Below are 15,837 nucleotides of genomic sequence, written 5' to 3'. Positions count from 1 at the left end.
TCTTCAAACACCATGCCAAATTAGTCCTGAACAAATACATTTAAAAGTAGATTTTTTAAAAGTACACCTTTGGCTGAAATCCAGAATTTATGTCTTTATTGGACATTGAGAATTTCTAACACAAAATTATATACAGCTTCTAGCTGACTTTTCATGGCATGAAGGCATCAGCTCAACTTTCCCACCACGTGTCCAACAATATTTCAAATTTATGTTTGGTAAATGTGCATTTCCTGCTAGGTTTAAAGAATGTTCAGGTGAAGTATCACAGTCCAAACAGAGTGAAAAGAGCTTCCCTCCGTGGGGCAGCCTGGCGTGGGGCCTCTGACCCACACGGGGTGGTTTGGGGTAGCAGCCCAATGCACAGGGAGAAGAAGGAGTCCCCGTGGAGGGAAGCCAGGCTGGCCATCGGAGTCTGAGCAGGCCGAGGAGGGTGTCCACGTGAGTGGGGGGCAGTGCAGCCCCGAGAAGCTGAGCCAGCGTGAGGTGAGGAGGACATCGTGCAGGGAAGATGCAAGACTAGTTATGAACAGGGGAACTGATCAAACCATGTTAGTTTATTAAGGATAATGGGACCCAGGTTTCTTACATTTGGCGAAGGTAGTTACAAATATGCAAAGGGGAAAAGAACTAGAATTAAACCTGTGTATTGAATTGGGATTGAAAGAACTGTAGGAACGCAAGTCCAAAATATATAGATAGATAGAAGTAAACACAAATGGAAATGTGTTTATGTTTGCTCCAAAACACACATGTATGCATACATGTGTACACAGGCATATTTATATGCATACGTATATGTAGCACTGTTCTATAAATTGCTTGGAAACCATGCCATCTCAGTAGCGATGAGCACACCGAGGGTGCAGATCTTGGCTTCTAAATTGCTTTCTCCACTTAAAGGTGCCGGGAGAAGTTAACTGATTCTAGGGCTGGGCAGGGAAAGTACAAACCTGGAACACCTTGCTGCGCTGAAGTGCTCAAAGAATGATGGGACATGTCGAAAGCAACCCAAAGTCAGCGTGAAGGACCCCCTCTACTGGTCAGATTGGGGACAACGCGAACATCAAGATAAATAATGGTGGTAACAGATTGTACTCCATTCAACAAATTGGAAAACGTGCCTCCATACAAGTACAAAAAATAAATAATAAATTAAATGCTTAAAGAGGAATGGGATACTTACATCATGTTGAAATACCACTCTACAAGATAACTCTGAATTCCAAAAGGGAAAAATGTAACTTTGCAGTGAAGACTGGCACACTCTACCAGCAACGGGGCAAATCAAAATCCTATACCATGTCCTAGGATGCAGGGAGAAAAGCACAGCAGCACTACTGTGTTATTCCTGCCAAAGACACATAACCTGGATCGAATGTTGAGGAAACATCAGACAAACCCAAACTGAGGAACATTCTAGAACATAACTGGCCTGTAGTCTTCAGAAGTGTCAAGGTCCTGAAAGTGAAGGAATGACCAAGGGCTGCTGCGGCCTGAAGGAGATGGAGAATGACAGCTCCCTGCATCCCGTCGTGGTTATCAGGACAGGTGACGGAATGCACATGGGCTCTGTGCATGAAACGGTAGTGCTGTACCCAGGCGAATCTTCTCATTTTGATGCTTGTGTGGTAGCTGTGGAGGAGAACATTCTCATCTGTAGGAAATACACACTGAAGTATTCAGGAGTGATGATACATCAAGAGTATCAACGAACTCTCAAATGGTTTAGGGAAAATGTTCCTCATTATCTGAGTTTTTGTATCGTTTCGAAATAAAAATTAATAACGTACAGAAGAAGGGAATGTCCCAGAATATGCTTGAAGTATCCTCCTTTAATCCACTGTGTTTTCCATGTACATTTGCAGCAAAGCTGTAGGCCTGGCTCAAATTATTTTTTACTAGATTCAGTCTTTGTAAGTGTTTGGTAGTATTTTAACTTACAATTTATAAAATTTTAAGGTAATACGTAATAACATTTTAAAGTAATAAGTAAATGTAATTTAAAGTAATAATATATGTAACAAGTAGGCAATTTATGATACCAACAAAATTTCCATGTCATTGAAAGTAACCGCTATAGTACAATTAGTGGACCATTTTGTAGTAACTTCTAACTTATTTCTATGTAATACTTTGTGGCTTATGAATGATAAATGAATATTAGCTATTAAAAATGATTTGTGTCACAATAAAAATACTTACAGATTTAAACTGGGAACTCAAAATAGCATTCTGTTTTTAGCAGACAATTCCAGAAGATATGAACAACGAATCGAATTCAAAGATTAAATTTAGCCAGTATCTAACATTAATGGTGTATCATTTTTCACTTGAAGATAGCCACAGTCAGTAAAGGAATCAGAAAAGCAGCTCTTTGCCTAGAGCAGTTTATCTGAGAAATTGTTTGGGCAAAAAGATCTTTCCTTTACCAACTTGTTTTTATTTCATAATGAAAGCAGAACCATCTCCCACTTGACAATAGTTAATCCATTCTTGACACTCAAATGTTCTGAACAACAACAGCAAAAAGTAATCTGTTCCCCGTTATTTTCAACGGGAAAATTTACTATACATTATACATCAACAGAAACTCCATAACCAACTTACTAAGACAACTAAAACACAGTGGAATGCTTTCATGTAAGTGGCAAACACACAAAGCAGCCATATAAATGCTTTGAACACTGCTTCCTGATCACCCCACAATGAACGTGGTGTTAACCAACACTTGCTCTGTATTCCTGTAGGTTTGCATGCAATTTTGCATTTGTAGTATAGCACAGCAAATTACAAACAGCGATAAGTGGATCTACTAGAGAAAATGCTTACAGTATACTAGGGCAATTTCCTGCAGCGCAGCTCACCAAGTGAGGTGGACGCCTGGAGCTGACAAAACTCGAGAAGCTGCTGCTGGAGATGTTCCTGGATGCTGATAAATCTTCAGAGGAGGTGGGTGACACTATATAGAGAAAAAATTGCTAGTGGAGCTCTGCTTATACTGTCAGCACTTATGTGTATCCATTTCTTTGTAGGGTGTTAAAGAGGCATGAGGCCATTTTTCAAGCAAGGCTTTCCATCCTCTGGCCTCATGTTAAGAACAGGGATAGCGGCACTCATGGAATTTTTAAACCGGCAGCGTCCAGGGGCTTGGTCTGATGCTTTTCCAGGTCTTTGCCATGGTCTTCCTCAAGCTCAGTGGTCAGTAATCCCGCAGCAGGAGATTTTTAGGAGCTTCCTGACATCTCTCTCATGCCTGCTGCCTCTGGAAGAGTTACAGCTCTGCCTGGGCACCCACCACCTCTTTAGAGCCTTTGAAATCAGTCACAAATTGCAGGGTTAATTTCTTCCATAACCATGGACTGCCTGTAGGAAACCTTTTTTCTTTGCCCTGTCAATAATAGTGAAGGTTTCATCTGCAACCTGGACCAGGTTTGGGAATGTCTTCTATATGAACATCAGCAAAAGTCTTTGTATTGAGAAGCGCCCATGTTTTGCAAACGCTAGGCTCTATTGCAAGGCCAATAGGTATGATATGCCTGTGTACGGACCCAGCTGGAAGGGGACACTTTGTTTCCATCTTTCAGAAAATCAGTAACATACTGATTTTAATAAGAAATGAAGGTTTTATGCCCTCTACCAAAAAATTGTCATAATAAGCAATGAATTGCCCATCTTTAGAGTCAAAACTTAATATTTTAACATTTTCAAAATACTAAAGATATCTGTAATGTTAAGGGCATCCCCTCGGTGGTGGGAGCCGCTGGCACACACGACCTGAACCATTTTACACGCAGCCAGTGGTCAGATTCGTCCATCAACTCACTCGGCATCCCATTAAAAGGGAGCCTTGCGCATAATGCTGACGAGATGGCAGGACAGGGACCTCCCTGACTTTTTCAGGTATCCAGACATCTACCTAACCTACCGCATCCACTCATTGCTATGGTTACTGGAGAGTAAATCCCTTTTGTCTTCTTCTCCCCCCGGGGGAGGGGGGAATGGCTGCCCAGTCCCCGGGGCTCCAGGGCCCTCACAGGGCTCTCCTCTCCATGGGAAGTTGCTGGGTCAGATTCTACAACCTGGTCAGTTCTGATGCTACATCTCTCTCTTTTCCTCTGTACCGTCAGCCCTTTGGGGGTGATCAGCTCTCTGCTAAACTCGTTGTCATGTGCTATGTTTCTGCTTCCTCCTCCCAAGAAAGTAATGTGATCTCCCCAAAGGTTGGTTTGTCAGTTTCGTTTTGTTGGAAGGAGGCCGCAAACATTGACTTTGATATTGGGAGCACTAACAGCTAAAAGAATTTTGTGATGATATTGATTTTAAGTGAAATATGTTTTTAAAGCTTTGAGTTGGCGAGTCAGGGAGGAGAGGGCTTGTCCTAGAGCTGCAGCTTCGAGACTCGGATGAATGCCGCATCACGGACAGGCAGGCCAGGAACGGACTGGCTTCCCTCTTTATTCACTGTCAGTGTGTTTCTTTAAAAAGCAAGCTCTTTTCCCACTTTCCATATTAGTCCTGGGATTTAATGGTAAAAATCGAAGTGCCCTACCTCTCTTTTGAAAAGTGTTCTCCCAAGTGATGTTTGAAAGATAGTCTAGTATGGAGCAGGAAGAAAATATTAGAAGTTTAATTTGTATTTAATTTTCCACGTCATCCTTTTAAGTGTTTATCTTTTGTATACCATTTATAAGGCACATAGTAATTTAGTACAGCAGCATAAGTTTATAGTTTGTAAATAAGTATGCATACACAAATAAATATGCTTACATTGCTGGTATGTTCTCAAAAAAAACCACCTTTTTTTGAGAACGAAAGGTGCGCAGTCACGACCGTTTGGAGACCTCTGCTCTATAGACGCAGTCTATAGACGTTTTCCCCAGTCCTGGTTCCCTGTGTCCATTCTGTGAGCCCCTTTGCCGCCACATCTGCTCTCTGAAATACACCCCTTTCTGCATCCAGACCTCACCCCCAACTCAGGCAGTCACGGCCAGGGTGTGGGGAAAAGGGTGGCCCCAGGAGTTTGCTGTCTCCCCTCTGCCCCTGTCAGCAGCCCCATGGCCTGAACAGCTAGTGTAGCCCATGTGTGCCAACACAGGCTCTGGAATCAAAGTGGGTGCAGAGCCAGTCGTCTCCTTGGTAGTGACGTGATTCGGGGAGAGTCGTGGGACTTCTGCCAGGACTTAGTACTCATCCTTAATCTGGCGATGAGGACAGCGCCACTGTCGGCGGGCTACGGTGAGGGCGCTGAGAGAGCGGCCCAGGTGCACAGCAATACCTGGTGCGTCGTGTTGCTATTACAGTTATTATTATCCATAATAACAAAACATAGTTTGAGACGACTTTAAAGCAAAGTCTCTTTGCCTGGATATCCAAGATGAACCTGTTTTAGGATAAATTCTGCTCTACTAGGAAGAACGGTTCAGCCAGCTGTCAGTGGGTTTCTTCTGAATCCTTTTTGAATTTTTCAGGATTCCCCCTGGAAAAAAGCTCTCAAGGAAGACAAAGTGGAGAATGGCTCGCTCTTCAAAGGCGGTGGGGGAATGGTTAATTTTGCCATTTACTAGTGCCTTAGACACAGAAGATGCTCAGTGAATCCTGCTATAGATTGAATGCCTGTGTCCCCGCCAGAATTCCTATGTTGAAACTTAATGCCCAAGGTGATGGTGTTGGGAGGTGGGGCCTTTGGGAGGTGCTTGTACCACGAGGGTAGGGCCTGCCTGAAAAGGATTAGTGCCTTCGTAAAAGAGACCCTAGAGAGATCCCTCACCCCTTCCACCACGTGAGGGTATAGTGAGAAGATGGGCATTATGAACCAGGAAGCGGGCCATCAGACAGACGTGAAATTGGCTGGTACCTTGATCTTGGACTTCCCAGCCTCCAGAATTGTGAGAAATGGATGTCTGTTGTTTAACTTACTCAATCTACAGTAATTTTTGTTATAGCAACCTGAGCTAAGATAAAGCTTGTCTCTTATTCCTAAAAATAACACAAATAGTAACCATAATGTTAAAAAGGCACATTGTGGCCAATGACATATAACTAACATCATCCCTCCTCTATGAAGCCAAGAGCTTAATTAGGTTTCAATGGCTGAATAGAGTATGATTAAAAACAGACACCACCGAGATGTCTAAGTGCTTAATTCCTCTTCCTGCTGATTTTCTGCTAGAACAAAAGAAAAGCCCCAAGTCTCTGTTTCCACTGAACAGAGAGTGGCCAAATCCCAAATTAGGAAGCCTCGGGGTCTGTTTTGACAGCAGATGTGTGGAATTACATGGAAGCTCTATTGTTCATTCCAAAGAATGTTTCACTGCAAGGCTGCAAATACATCTCAGTCTATCAACTAAGGGGCACAAAAAATACGATTTTACTTATTTTTAAATGTGTACATTTCTTTATTGAATCCAGTTTTGCCGGTTGTCATGGGCTCAGTTGTGTCCCCCCAACTTCATACGTTGAAGCCTTAACCCCCAGGAACTCAAAATGTGACGGTAGTTGGAGAGGGCCTTTATAGAGGTGATTAATGTAAACTGGAGTCATTAGGGTGGGCCCTGATCCAATATGATAAGGAGATTTGGACACAGACGATACAGTCCAAAGGACAGCCATTTGATGACACAGGGAGAGGATGGCCATGGACCCAAGGAGGAGAGCACCTCAGAAGAAATCAACCCTGCTGACACCTTGATCTTGGACTTCCAGCCTCCAGAGCTGTGAGAAAGTAAATGTCTAAGCCATCCAGTCTGTGGTACTTTGTTATGGCAGCCAGAGCAAACGAATACAGCTGTGTTTCAGAAATGGTCTCTTTCAATTTGAGGAGCCCCCCTTTTTACCCTAAAGTTTGTTTGTTTGTTTGTTTTTTGCGGTACATGGGCCTCTCACCACTGTGGCCTCTCCCGTTGCAGAGCACAGGCTCTGGACGCGCAGGCTCAGCGGCCATGGCTCACGGGCCCAGCCGCTCTGCAGCATGGGGGATCTTCCCAGACCGGGGCACGAACCCGCGTCCCCCGCATCGGCAGGCGGACTCTCAACCACTGCGCCACCAGGGAAGCCCTACCCTAAAGTTTTGCTTCAGTTTGGGGGAGCTTGTGTTATGCTGCTGTGTCAGGGCAGGAGGTTCATGACATTTACCCCACTGGGTCTTCCAGACACTGCACAGGTGTTCCCAGGGCTCGCTACATAATTTGCAGGCCCAGTGCAACATGAAAATGTTGGGGTCTTTGCTCAAAAGCTTGAACAAAGCATTGTTAAAGGTAGTAAAACAGAAGGCTCCTGTCCTCCATGGTCTCTCCTTGTTGTGGATGCTATTTAATGTCGATATAAGTAAATAATTATTCGCACGAATTTTACCATTCATCTTTATGTTGGACAATGCCAGTTGTGAATAATTTGTACGGGGACTCACAGTTCCTATTTCACAGCTGGTAGGCACACAAGTATCTTGTTCTCGCCAGAACAGTGGAAATCCTGCACAAGCCTAGCTCATTCCACTTGACACACACATCTGTTACCAACCCTCCTTCCCATCGTTGTACTGACCAGCTGAACAGTTCAGAAACAGGAGGCTGCTTTTCTGTCCCTTTCCTTCTATGTCACTATTTTCAGCTTTAGTGGTCGGTTAACAGAGAAATAACGTGAGTGAGAAAGGTGCTTGGTTGTTCGCAAAAGGCTGTTGCCTTCTTTCTGTGTTTAAAGCAAGCTCTGGTTTGCAGGGAAAGGGTGCGTGGTCACCGACGTGAGTGCTTACCCTGTACTCACTCTGAGCGTCAATGAGCATAGCATGTCCACTTCAATGCTGTGCTCACAGGCAGGGCGACCGCTCTATGCTAATGAGAAGGTAAGAAACCATGGACATGCACATAGGCCGTCTCCTCTGCTCACATATGTGCTCCGTTGTCCCATCCACTTCACTCACAAAACACAAGTTCAAAACTAAAATTACTGGGCTTCCCTGGTGGCGCAGTTTGAGAGTCCGCCTGCCGATGCGGGGGACGCGGGTTCGTGCCCCGGTCTGGAAAGATCCCACATGCCGTGAAGCAGCTGGGCCCGTGAGCCACGGCCGCTGAGCCTGTGCATCCGGAGCCTGTGCTCCGCAACGGGAAAGGCCACAGCAGTGAGAGGCCCTCGTACTGCAAATAAATAAATAAAATAAAATAAAATAAAATTACTAAGAACTTCAAGGGACAGCTGAGCATTAAATCTAGTGTGGTGCCCTTCCGAGGGTGGGGCCTATCTGGGGGCAGGCCCTTCTGGGGCTGGAGCCTTTTGGAGGTGGGCCCTTCTGGGGGGGGGGGGTTCTGGGAGGGGGGCCTTTTGGAGGCGGGGCCCTGTGCAACTCCAAGTGTTGCCCACCGTGAAGTCCACCCTGCCTCTCTCTCCATTGCCCTTCCCCAAGGACCTTCAGGCTTTGGACACTGGAGTTGAAACTAAAGAAATATGTCCAATGCTTTACTGCTGTGGTGGGTTGGTGTTTTTTCAGGACTGATTGACTCTCTTTACTCAGTATTTTCGGTCCCCTCCCAATCCCCAGGCTTTCCCCTATAACGTGGTGCAAGGCTGGCCTTTCTGTTGGGTCGGACCATTTGGTGAATCACCGCAAAAACCTGCCCTTCTTCCACTGCCCAGGAGGGTAGTTCTGCAGCTCAAGCTAAATATAAATACACGTATTAAATGTATTTATGTGTTAATTTACATATACACACATTTCTATATCTACACATATAAAATTCAATATGATTTGCACACTATTTGGGTAAGACGGAATGCACAGCATTCGAGAGACTTTCCTCAATTCCATGATAACAATTCAACATTGTCTTAATTAGTCCTCACACATTCCCCACCTTTCAGGTGTTACAGTCAAGGTTCGGTGCAGTCCAACACTTGCCTGACGTTATTCGCTCCGTATGTGGCCTCTTGCCTCAGCCTAGAAGCCCAAGTGGGTGCTTCGGCCAAGTCTCTGGCCAGGGAGACAAAGCCAGAAGATGAAGGGAGGAGAAGTCTCGATCGGTATCTCTTCTTGGGTCAAACAAAGGGCCCTTAGCAAGAGCCCTGTTGGCCCTGGCTGGGCAGGAGACTGAGAGCAGAGGTCTCAGCCGCAGAGGGTGCGGGCATTCCTGGGAAATGCTCAGGTCAGCAGGGAGCACGGGCTTCTCCTTCCTGCCAGTGTCCCAGGCGCCCTCCCACCTGATAACGTCCCTTGTCACATGTCTGCCCACCTGTCACTGTTCCCCTTATAACAGCATGTTCAGGAAAGGGCCCGAGAAATACATTCAAACTGCAGAATCACAGCATATGGGGTAACACGTTGACCCACCCTGACAGCTTTTGATTATTATGAGGGGCCCCGTGATCTTGGGGCAAACTGATATATTTCAAGAATCAGCAAAATGACGCCAAGGGTAACATAAGGGCTAGTGATCGTTACTGGTCCGGAAATACCTCCGGGAGCCCTTCTGAACATCCTCCCCTGCCCCGCGCCCCCCGTCATTCCTCCTTGTCACCAAGCGAATGCTATTTAGGTTTTCTGAAAGAAATATGGACGACATAGTACACTGTGTGTGACCCCTGAAGCGTAATTCATCTCTGAACAACAATTAATACTGATGGTTTGAAGGATGGATACTTTCCTGGGCAGAGGAAGGAGCAGAACATACGAGGCAGCCCTTCCACCCTGCATATAAATAATCAAAGCCAGGGCTTCCCTGGTGGCGCAGTGGGTGAGAGTCTGCCTGCCGACGCAGGGGACACGGGTTCCTGCCCCGGTCCGGGAAGATCCCACATGCCGCAGAGCGGCTGGGCCCGTGAGCCATGGCCGCTGAGCCTGTGCGTCTGGAGCCTGTGCTCCGCAACGGGAGAGGCCACAACGGTGAGAGGCCCGCGTACCGCAAAAAAAAAAAAAAAATCAAAGCCAGCAGTCGCCCCTCATGCACAGCCACTGTGGTTTAGGTACTGCAGCTTGTCCCCAGACGGAAGTGGGGTTGGAGCAGGTTACAGTCAAACAGAATTCAGGCTGGAATTGGACGGTCTGAGTTCTAATTCTGACTCCCTCATAGATTACTCGTATGGCCGTGGAAAATCACCTCTCTAAGGTCAGTTTTGTCATCCATAGTTACAATATTTTCACAAGAAATTTTAAGATCTACCCTCTTGGCAACGTTCAAATATACAATATAGTGTTATTAAACATGGTCACCAAACTGCACAGCACATCCCCAGAACTTATTTACTTTATAACTGGAAGTTTGTACCTTTTGACCACCTTCCTCCTTCACCTGTTTCATCCACCGCCACCCCCCTGCCTCTGTTCTCTGTATCTATGAATTCAGTTGTTGCTGTTTGGGGTTTTTTTTGTTTGTTTTTCTGTTGTTGGTGGTGGCGGTTTTTAGGATTCCACATATAAGTGAGATCACGGGGTATTTGTCTGACTTATTTCAGTTCGCATGGTGCCTTCGGGATCCATCCATGTTGTTGAAAATGGCAAGATTTCCCTCTTTTTATGGTTGAATAATAGTCCATTGTATGTATTCAATATGTCTTTTCTGATACAACAAAAGTCATTTTGTTTGTGACTCAAAGAAACGCTCTCTATGTTGATATTTTATAAGGAAAAGAGAAACAATATGCTACTTTATTTTCTTTTTCCTTTTTTGATGTACCGAATTCACATTTACAATCAGTATGTGAAACCCATTACATACATGCACTTCTCGGTATTAACACTAGAGTCCGGTCTATTGTCTTTTTTTGTTTTTCTTTGTCTTTTTTGGCTGCACTGAAGGCACGTGGGACGTGCCCCCTGCAGTGGGAGTGCGGAGTCTTAATCACCGGACCACTAGGGAAGTCTCCTGGTCTATCGTCTTTATTGAACGGCGTTGGGTGTTTCCAGCTTGCGACCATTATGAATAATGCACTATGAACCTCTCGATGTAGATTCCTTTTTCCTTCTTCTGAGTTAATTCTTTGAGCAACTTGCTCCAAAGTCAGGTGACCTGATTGAAGAACGGGAACAGTTGATACACCTCATTTTCTATTGCTCTGTGTCTTACCGCTCTCCTAAAAATCTGAGTCAAATTGCAAGAGCACATCTGTTTCTCGCAACTCTGCCAATAATTTATGTTCTCGTTTTTTGTTTTTTTTTTTGCGGTATGCGGGCCTCTCACTGCGGTGGCCTCTCCCGTTGCGGAGCACAGTCTCTGGGCGCGCAGGCTCAGCGGCCATGGCTCACGGGCCCAGCCGCTCCGTGGCGTGTGGGATCTTCCCGGACTGGGGCACGAACCCGTGTCCCCTACCTCGGCAGGCGGACTCTCAACCACTGCGCCACCAGGGAAGCCCTATGTTCTCGTTTTTATGTAAATATTAATGGAAGCTTATTGTCATTTTAGGATGTTCTCTGCATTTTTAAGTCCTGCAAAAGTTATAAAATGTGCTACTTTAAATATAGCTGAACGTCTAAAGAATGTCTTATTTTGCGCTCATAAACTGGAATTTTACATATAAGTGTAATAATTAAAGGGTTAACCATGATTTTGTTAACAAAAAATGAGAATAATGAGAATACTGACCTCACAGGGTTTGTCCTGAGGATGAAATTAGATACTCCAGGTAAACCACTTAGCACATTTCCTGGCATTCAGAAGGCACACGTGACAGTTGATTATCATTTTTATGGACCTCTGTTTTTATCTTTCTAAAAGAGTCAAAAGGTATCTCGGAAAAATATCAACTGCTTCGGATGTTATGGGAAAGTGATATCTGTGTTGACCTAATTAGAACGAAGTGGAAAATCCTTTTTGTTTAAACCTTGTTGAAAATCTTCTAAATTCTGTTAGCTCTTCTGCTTTAGCAATTAGAAGAAACGTTAAAGTTTTTCTGATAATTGAGTTGCTTATTGTGACCAAAGGCATTATTAATCCGGACATGAATGCTTACAAAAGATTAGTGCAGATGAAGATAGAGAAGTGATGGGAGGTTGCAGTAAATTCGATGGAAGCCCTGACATGAGTGTTTCTTCTCTTCCTCCTGCGATTAGAACGCAGCTTACATCCTACTTAGGTGACGGTTCAGGTCCGCTACGTGCTTTTGGAGGCGCTTGGCCTTTCACAGACACCCTCGTAAGAATCATCTTCTGGTCCCTCTCACTGTAAGAAGCCTGAGGGACAGAGATGCTTTAACAACGAGTTTACAACGCCATATCAGTTCAGTAATCCAGACGGCATCTGACCCTGCAACGCCAGTTTACACTTTGAGTTGTGTCAGCATCCCCTATAGGTTTGTGAATTTAGGAACGTGGAGAAGGTCCCCTCTCTTCCAGGAAGCATCTCTCCCCGTTTCTTAGCATATCTGAGTTTCTACTTCTAAGTGCTTCACTATCTTGTGTTAAACACTAACCTCTCACTGCAGTTTCTCCTTTAAAAGCAAATGAGTTTTAGGGATGGTGTTCATATCAGATCTCTTTCTTTGGTCGGAGAACAAGTTGTTGGTGGTGGTGGGGGGTGGGTGTGCTAAAAAACGGAAAAATGTCTCCAGAGGAGAAGGGAAAGGAACTAGACAAAAGTACGAAATTGTGGGAAGGGCTTTGGATTCAGCCCTGACTCCATAACTATACCATTTTCTAAGAATGTGTAAAGCTAACTTCCAATTTGTATTTTATTTTTCTTGTCTCTCAATGTCTCATATGTTCACTTGTGGAAAAAAATTTATTTCAAACCCTGGGAATAAAAGGAGGTGGAAACACTGATCAGAGTTGTTTGTGATGCTTTGCAGGGGTCTAGCTGCCTTAAATTATTTTGTGGAAATATTAATGATCTAAACCACTCAGAAGAGAAAAAAATTCCTGTGATTAAAAAGCCATTTACCCAACTCCTTTTTAATGTCCCTTAATCTTTCCCCAAATTCTCACTTGATAGATTCCAGGTCTGTCATTAAAGTCACTTTCTTGTGCTGTCACCCTCCATCACACACACCTGGCAAAATCCCACCTGGGTAAAACCCAGCAGTCTGTCAACCCTGTGTCTCTTCCTGGCAGCTGAACGTAGTTGGAGAAAAATACAACCATGCTGGCAGGTTTCACAGTAAATTCTCGACCACAAATCCAACTGTATATCTCTAGTCGACTGAGTCCCTGCGCCCCTAGAGAACTATTTCACACCTTCTTTCCTCAAACCCGCAACCGTGGGATCCTCAACTCTGGCCACACCTTTGAATCACCTGGAAGCCTGTAAAAAGCAGCAGTGCCCAGGCCCCAACTCCAGAAAGTCTGATTTAATTGTGTAGATAGAACAGGGGGCCTTGCTATGAATTTGCTTTTTTTTTTTTTGCGGTATGCGGTCTCTCACTGCTGTGGCCTCTCCCGTTGCGGAGCACAGGCTCCGGACGCGCAGGCTCAGCGGCCATGGCTCACGGGCCCATCCGCTCCGCGGCATGTGGGATCTTCCCAGACTGGGGCACGAACCCGTGTCCCCTGCATCGGCAGGGGGACTCTCAACCACTGCGCCACCAGGGAAGCCCTATGAATGTGCTTTTAAAATTCTCCAGGTGACTCTTGTGTACAGCCAAGATTGAGGACCAACCCGTTCCTCAGACATAGCTGATCACCCTTCTGATGACTGCACTGAGAAAATCCAATCAGTAAGGAAAAAACACCCACAGACTCTCACCAAATCTACCTGCACGGGGCCTTCACTCACTTCTGAGAGAAGACCAACCCCTCTGCTTCTGCATTCCAGCCCATCACCATTCGAGCAACCAAGGGCTACGTTTAGTCACTGCTCCCTCTCTCTCCAGCATCTCCCTTGTATCCTTTCTACTGAATCGTGTCCACAACTGTTCAAACTTCTCTTGATTTTAAGAAATCTCTTCTCCAATCCCAAACCCACCTTTGCCACCTCCCTTTTCTCTCCTCTCTTTGCAGCAAAATTCCTCAAACTTTGTCTTTACTCAATACCCAAATTTCTTCTCTCATTTTCTGAAATCCGCTCCAATCACAGTTTCATCCCCTCGTTGTCAAACCCAGTGATTAATTCTCAGCCCTCATCTTACTAGATCTCTCAGCAGCATTTGACAGTTACAGCTTCCTCAGAATACACGCTTAGCCTCTAAAACTTTGCTTTGTCTCAGGTTTCTGAATTCTCAGTCTCCTTTGGTGGTTTCTTCTCATTTCCCTCATGTCTAAATATGAGTGTGTGGGAGACTGGGATTGACACATATACACTATTGATACTATGTATAAAATAGATAACTAATGAGAACATACTGTATACCACAGGGAGCTCTACTTGATGCACTTGTGGTGACCTGAATGGGAAGGAAGTCCAAAAGGGAGGGGATAAATGTATGTGTATGTCTGATTCATTTTGCTGTACAGTAGAAAGTAACACAGCATTGTAAAGCAGCTATCCCCCAATAAAAATTAATTTAAAAAATAATAAAATTTTAAAAATGCAAAGCTTAAATAAATCAATAAATATGAGTGTGCCCCGCAGACTTCCTAATCCTTGGGTGGTCTTGTCCACTATCTACCACCGACCTACTGATGACGCCCACATTTCTAGCTCCAGTCCAGGCCGGAGCCTTGAATTCCAGGTTCCTCTCTTCAACTGCCTGCTTTCCAGATCCACTTAGATGTGTTAAATCCAACACGTTCAAAACCAGGTTCTTATTCTTTCCCTACAATCCTGCCGCGCTTGCAGTAGCTCACGTAAAAGACTATGGAATCATTCTCGACTCATCTCTTTCACTGTCCGCTTTTAACTCTTCCGTAAAAGCTGTGGGTTCTACCTCCAAAATATATTCTCAGTCTGAGCAGTTCTCATCACCTCCATCACTACCACTCTGTTCCACTCTGTACCACTCTGACCCTTTTTATACGTCTTGGACTATTGCAGTGGTACCCTAACTGGTCTTCCGGATTCCATCTTTGCTCTGTTCCTGTTTATCTTCCACTCAGCAGCTAGAGCGATCCATTTAAAATACAAGTCAGATCTTGTTACTTCTCTGCTTTCAGCTCGCCAGTGGCTCCCCATTTCACTCAAAATCCAGTCTTACAAGATTTAACAGCCGACTTCCTCTGCAGTTTCATCTCCTACCCTTCCCTCAGCGCTCTCTGCCTCAGCTGCACCAGCCTCCTTAGTGCTCACTGAATACAGCTAGTGTGCGCCCACCTCGGGGACTTTGCACTTGTGTCCTCTTCCTGAATGCACTGGACTTGCTCTCTCAAGGATATGCCCCAGTGTCTTCTACCAGAGCAATGTCTGCCACCACACATACACACACACACACACCATTGTCACCACCACCACAATCACCATGATCTCTGTCCCTCTACTTTTTACCCCTTATCAACAACTGATGTATTACATATTTATTTGTTTCTCTTCTTCCCCTCTACTTGAATGTAAGTGCTATAAAAACAGATTTTTTTTTTTCTGATTTATTCTCAGTGCTTAGAAGGGGGCTTGGTCCATAGTAGGTACTCAGTACATTTTTGATGAATTAGTGAATGAATCAATCAATCAGTCAATCAAGCAAGCAAGCAATGGAAATGTCAGGGCATCTCAATCCCAGAAAGGGATTTTTTTCCCCATAGTTTCCTATCGTGTTACCCTGTATCATTCTTTCTCTGCCTCTTTGGGTTGACTCCTAGATAAATTCTTCATATAAAATCATTTCAAGCAAGGTTAATCCTTAGGTCCCTATGTCAGATATGACCCCAAAAGTCACACCTTGCCACGTACACTTGCCTTCAACCTCCTCCCCCCACATACTAGCCATGGTTCAGCAGCTGTGGCTCTTCCTTCCTGTCGGTTCCAGGAGCTCCTTTTCAGCTCTAGCTCC

At 44.9% G+C, this 15,837-nt stretch overlaps 1 protein-coding gene across 1 annotated transcript in view; it reads left to right on the top strand.

Annotated features, from left to right (window-relative positions):
* Positions 1-5,207: 5,207 nt before the first annotated feature.
* Positions 5,208-15,837, top strand: part of PGBD5 (piggyBac transposable element derived 5) — a 102,786-nt gene continuing 92,156 nt past the window's right edge. Inside the window, exons 1-2 of the mRNA XM_024765619.1 lie at positions 5,208-5,281; positions 7,699-7,840. Of these exons, the coding sequence (XP_024621387.1) occupies positions 5,208-5,281; positions 7,699-7,840 (216 nt within the window). The remainder of the gene's footprint in view (positions 5,282-7,698; positions 7,841-15,837) is intronic.

This window comes from Neophocaena asiaeorientalis, unplaced genomic scaffold (assembly GCF_003031525.2).
Source record: "Neophocaena asiaeorientalis asiaeorientalis breed wild unplaced genomic scaffold, Neophocaena_asiaeorientalis_V1.1 scaffold369, whole genome shotgun sequence".
Taxonomy (NCBI): Eukaryota; Metazoa; Chordata; class Mammalia; order Artiodactyla; family Phocoenidae; genus Neophocaena; species Neophocaena asiaeorientalis.
The sequence above is the reverse complement of the archived record's forward strand: the minus strand, read 5'-3'. Positions and strand labels throughout refer to the sequence as shown.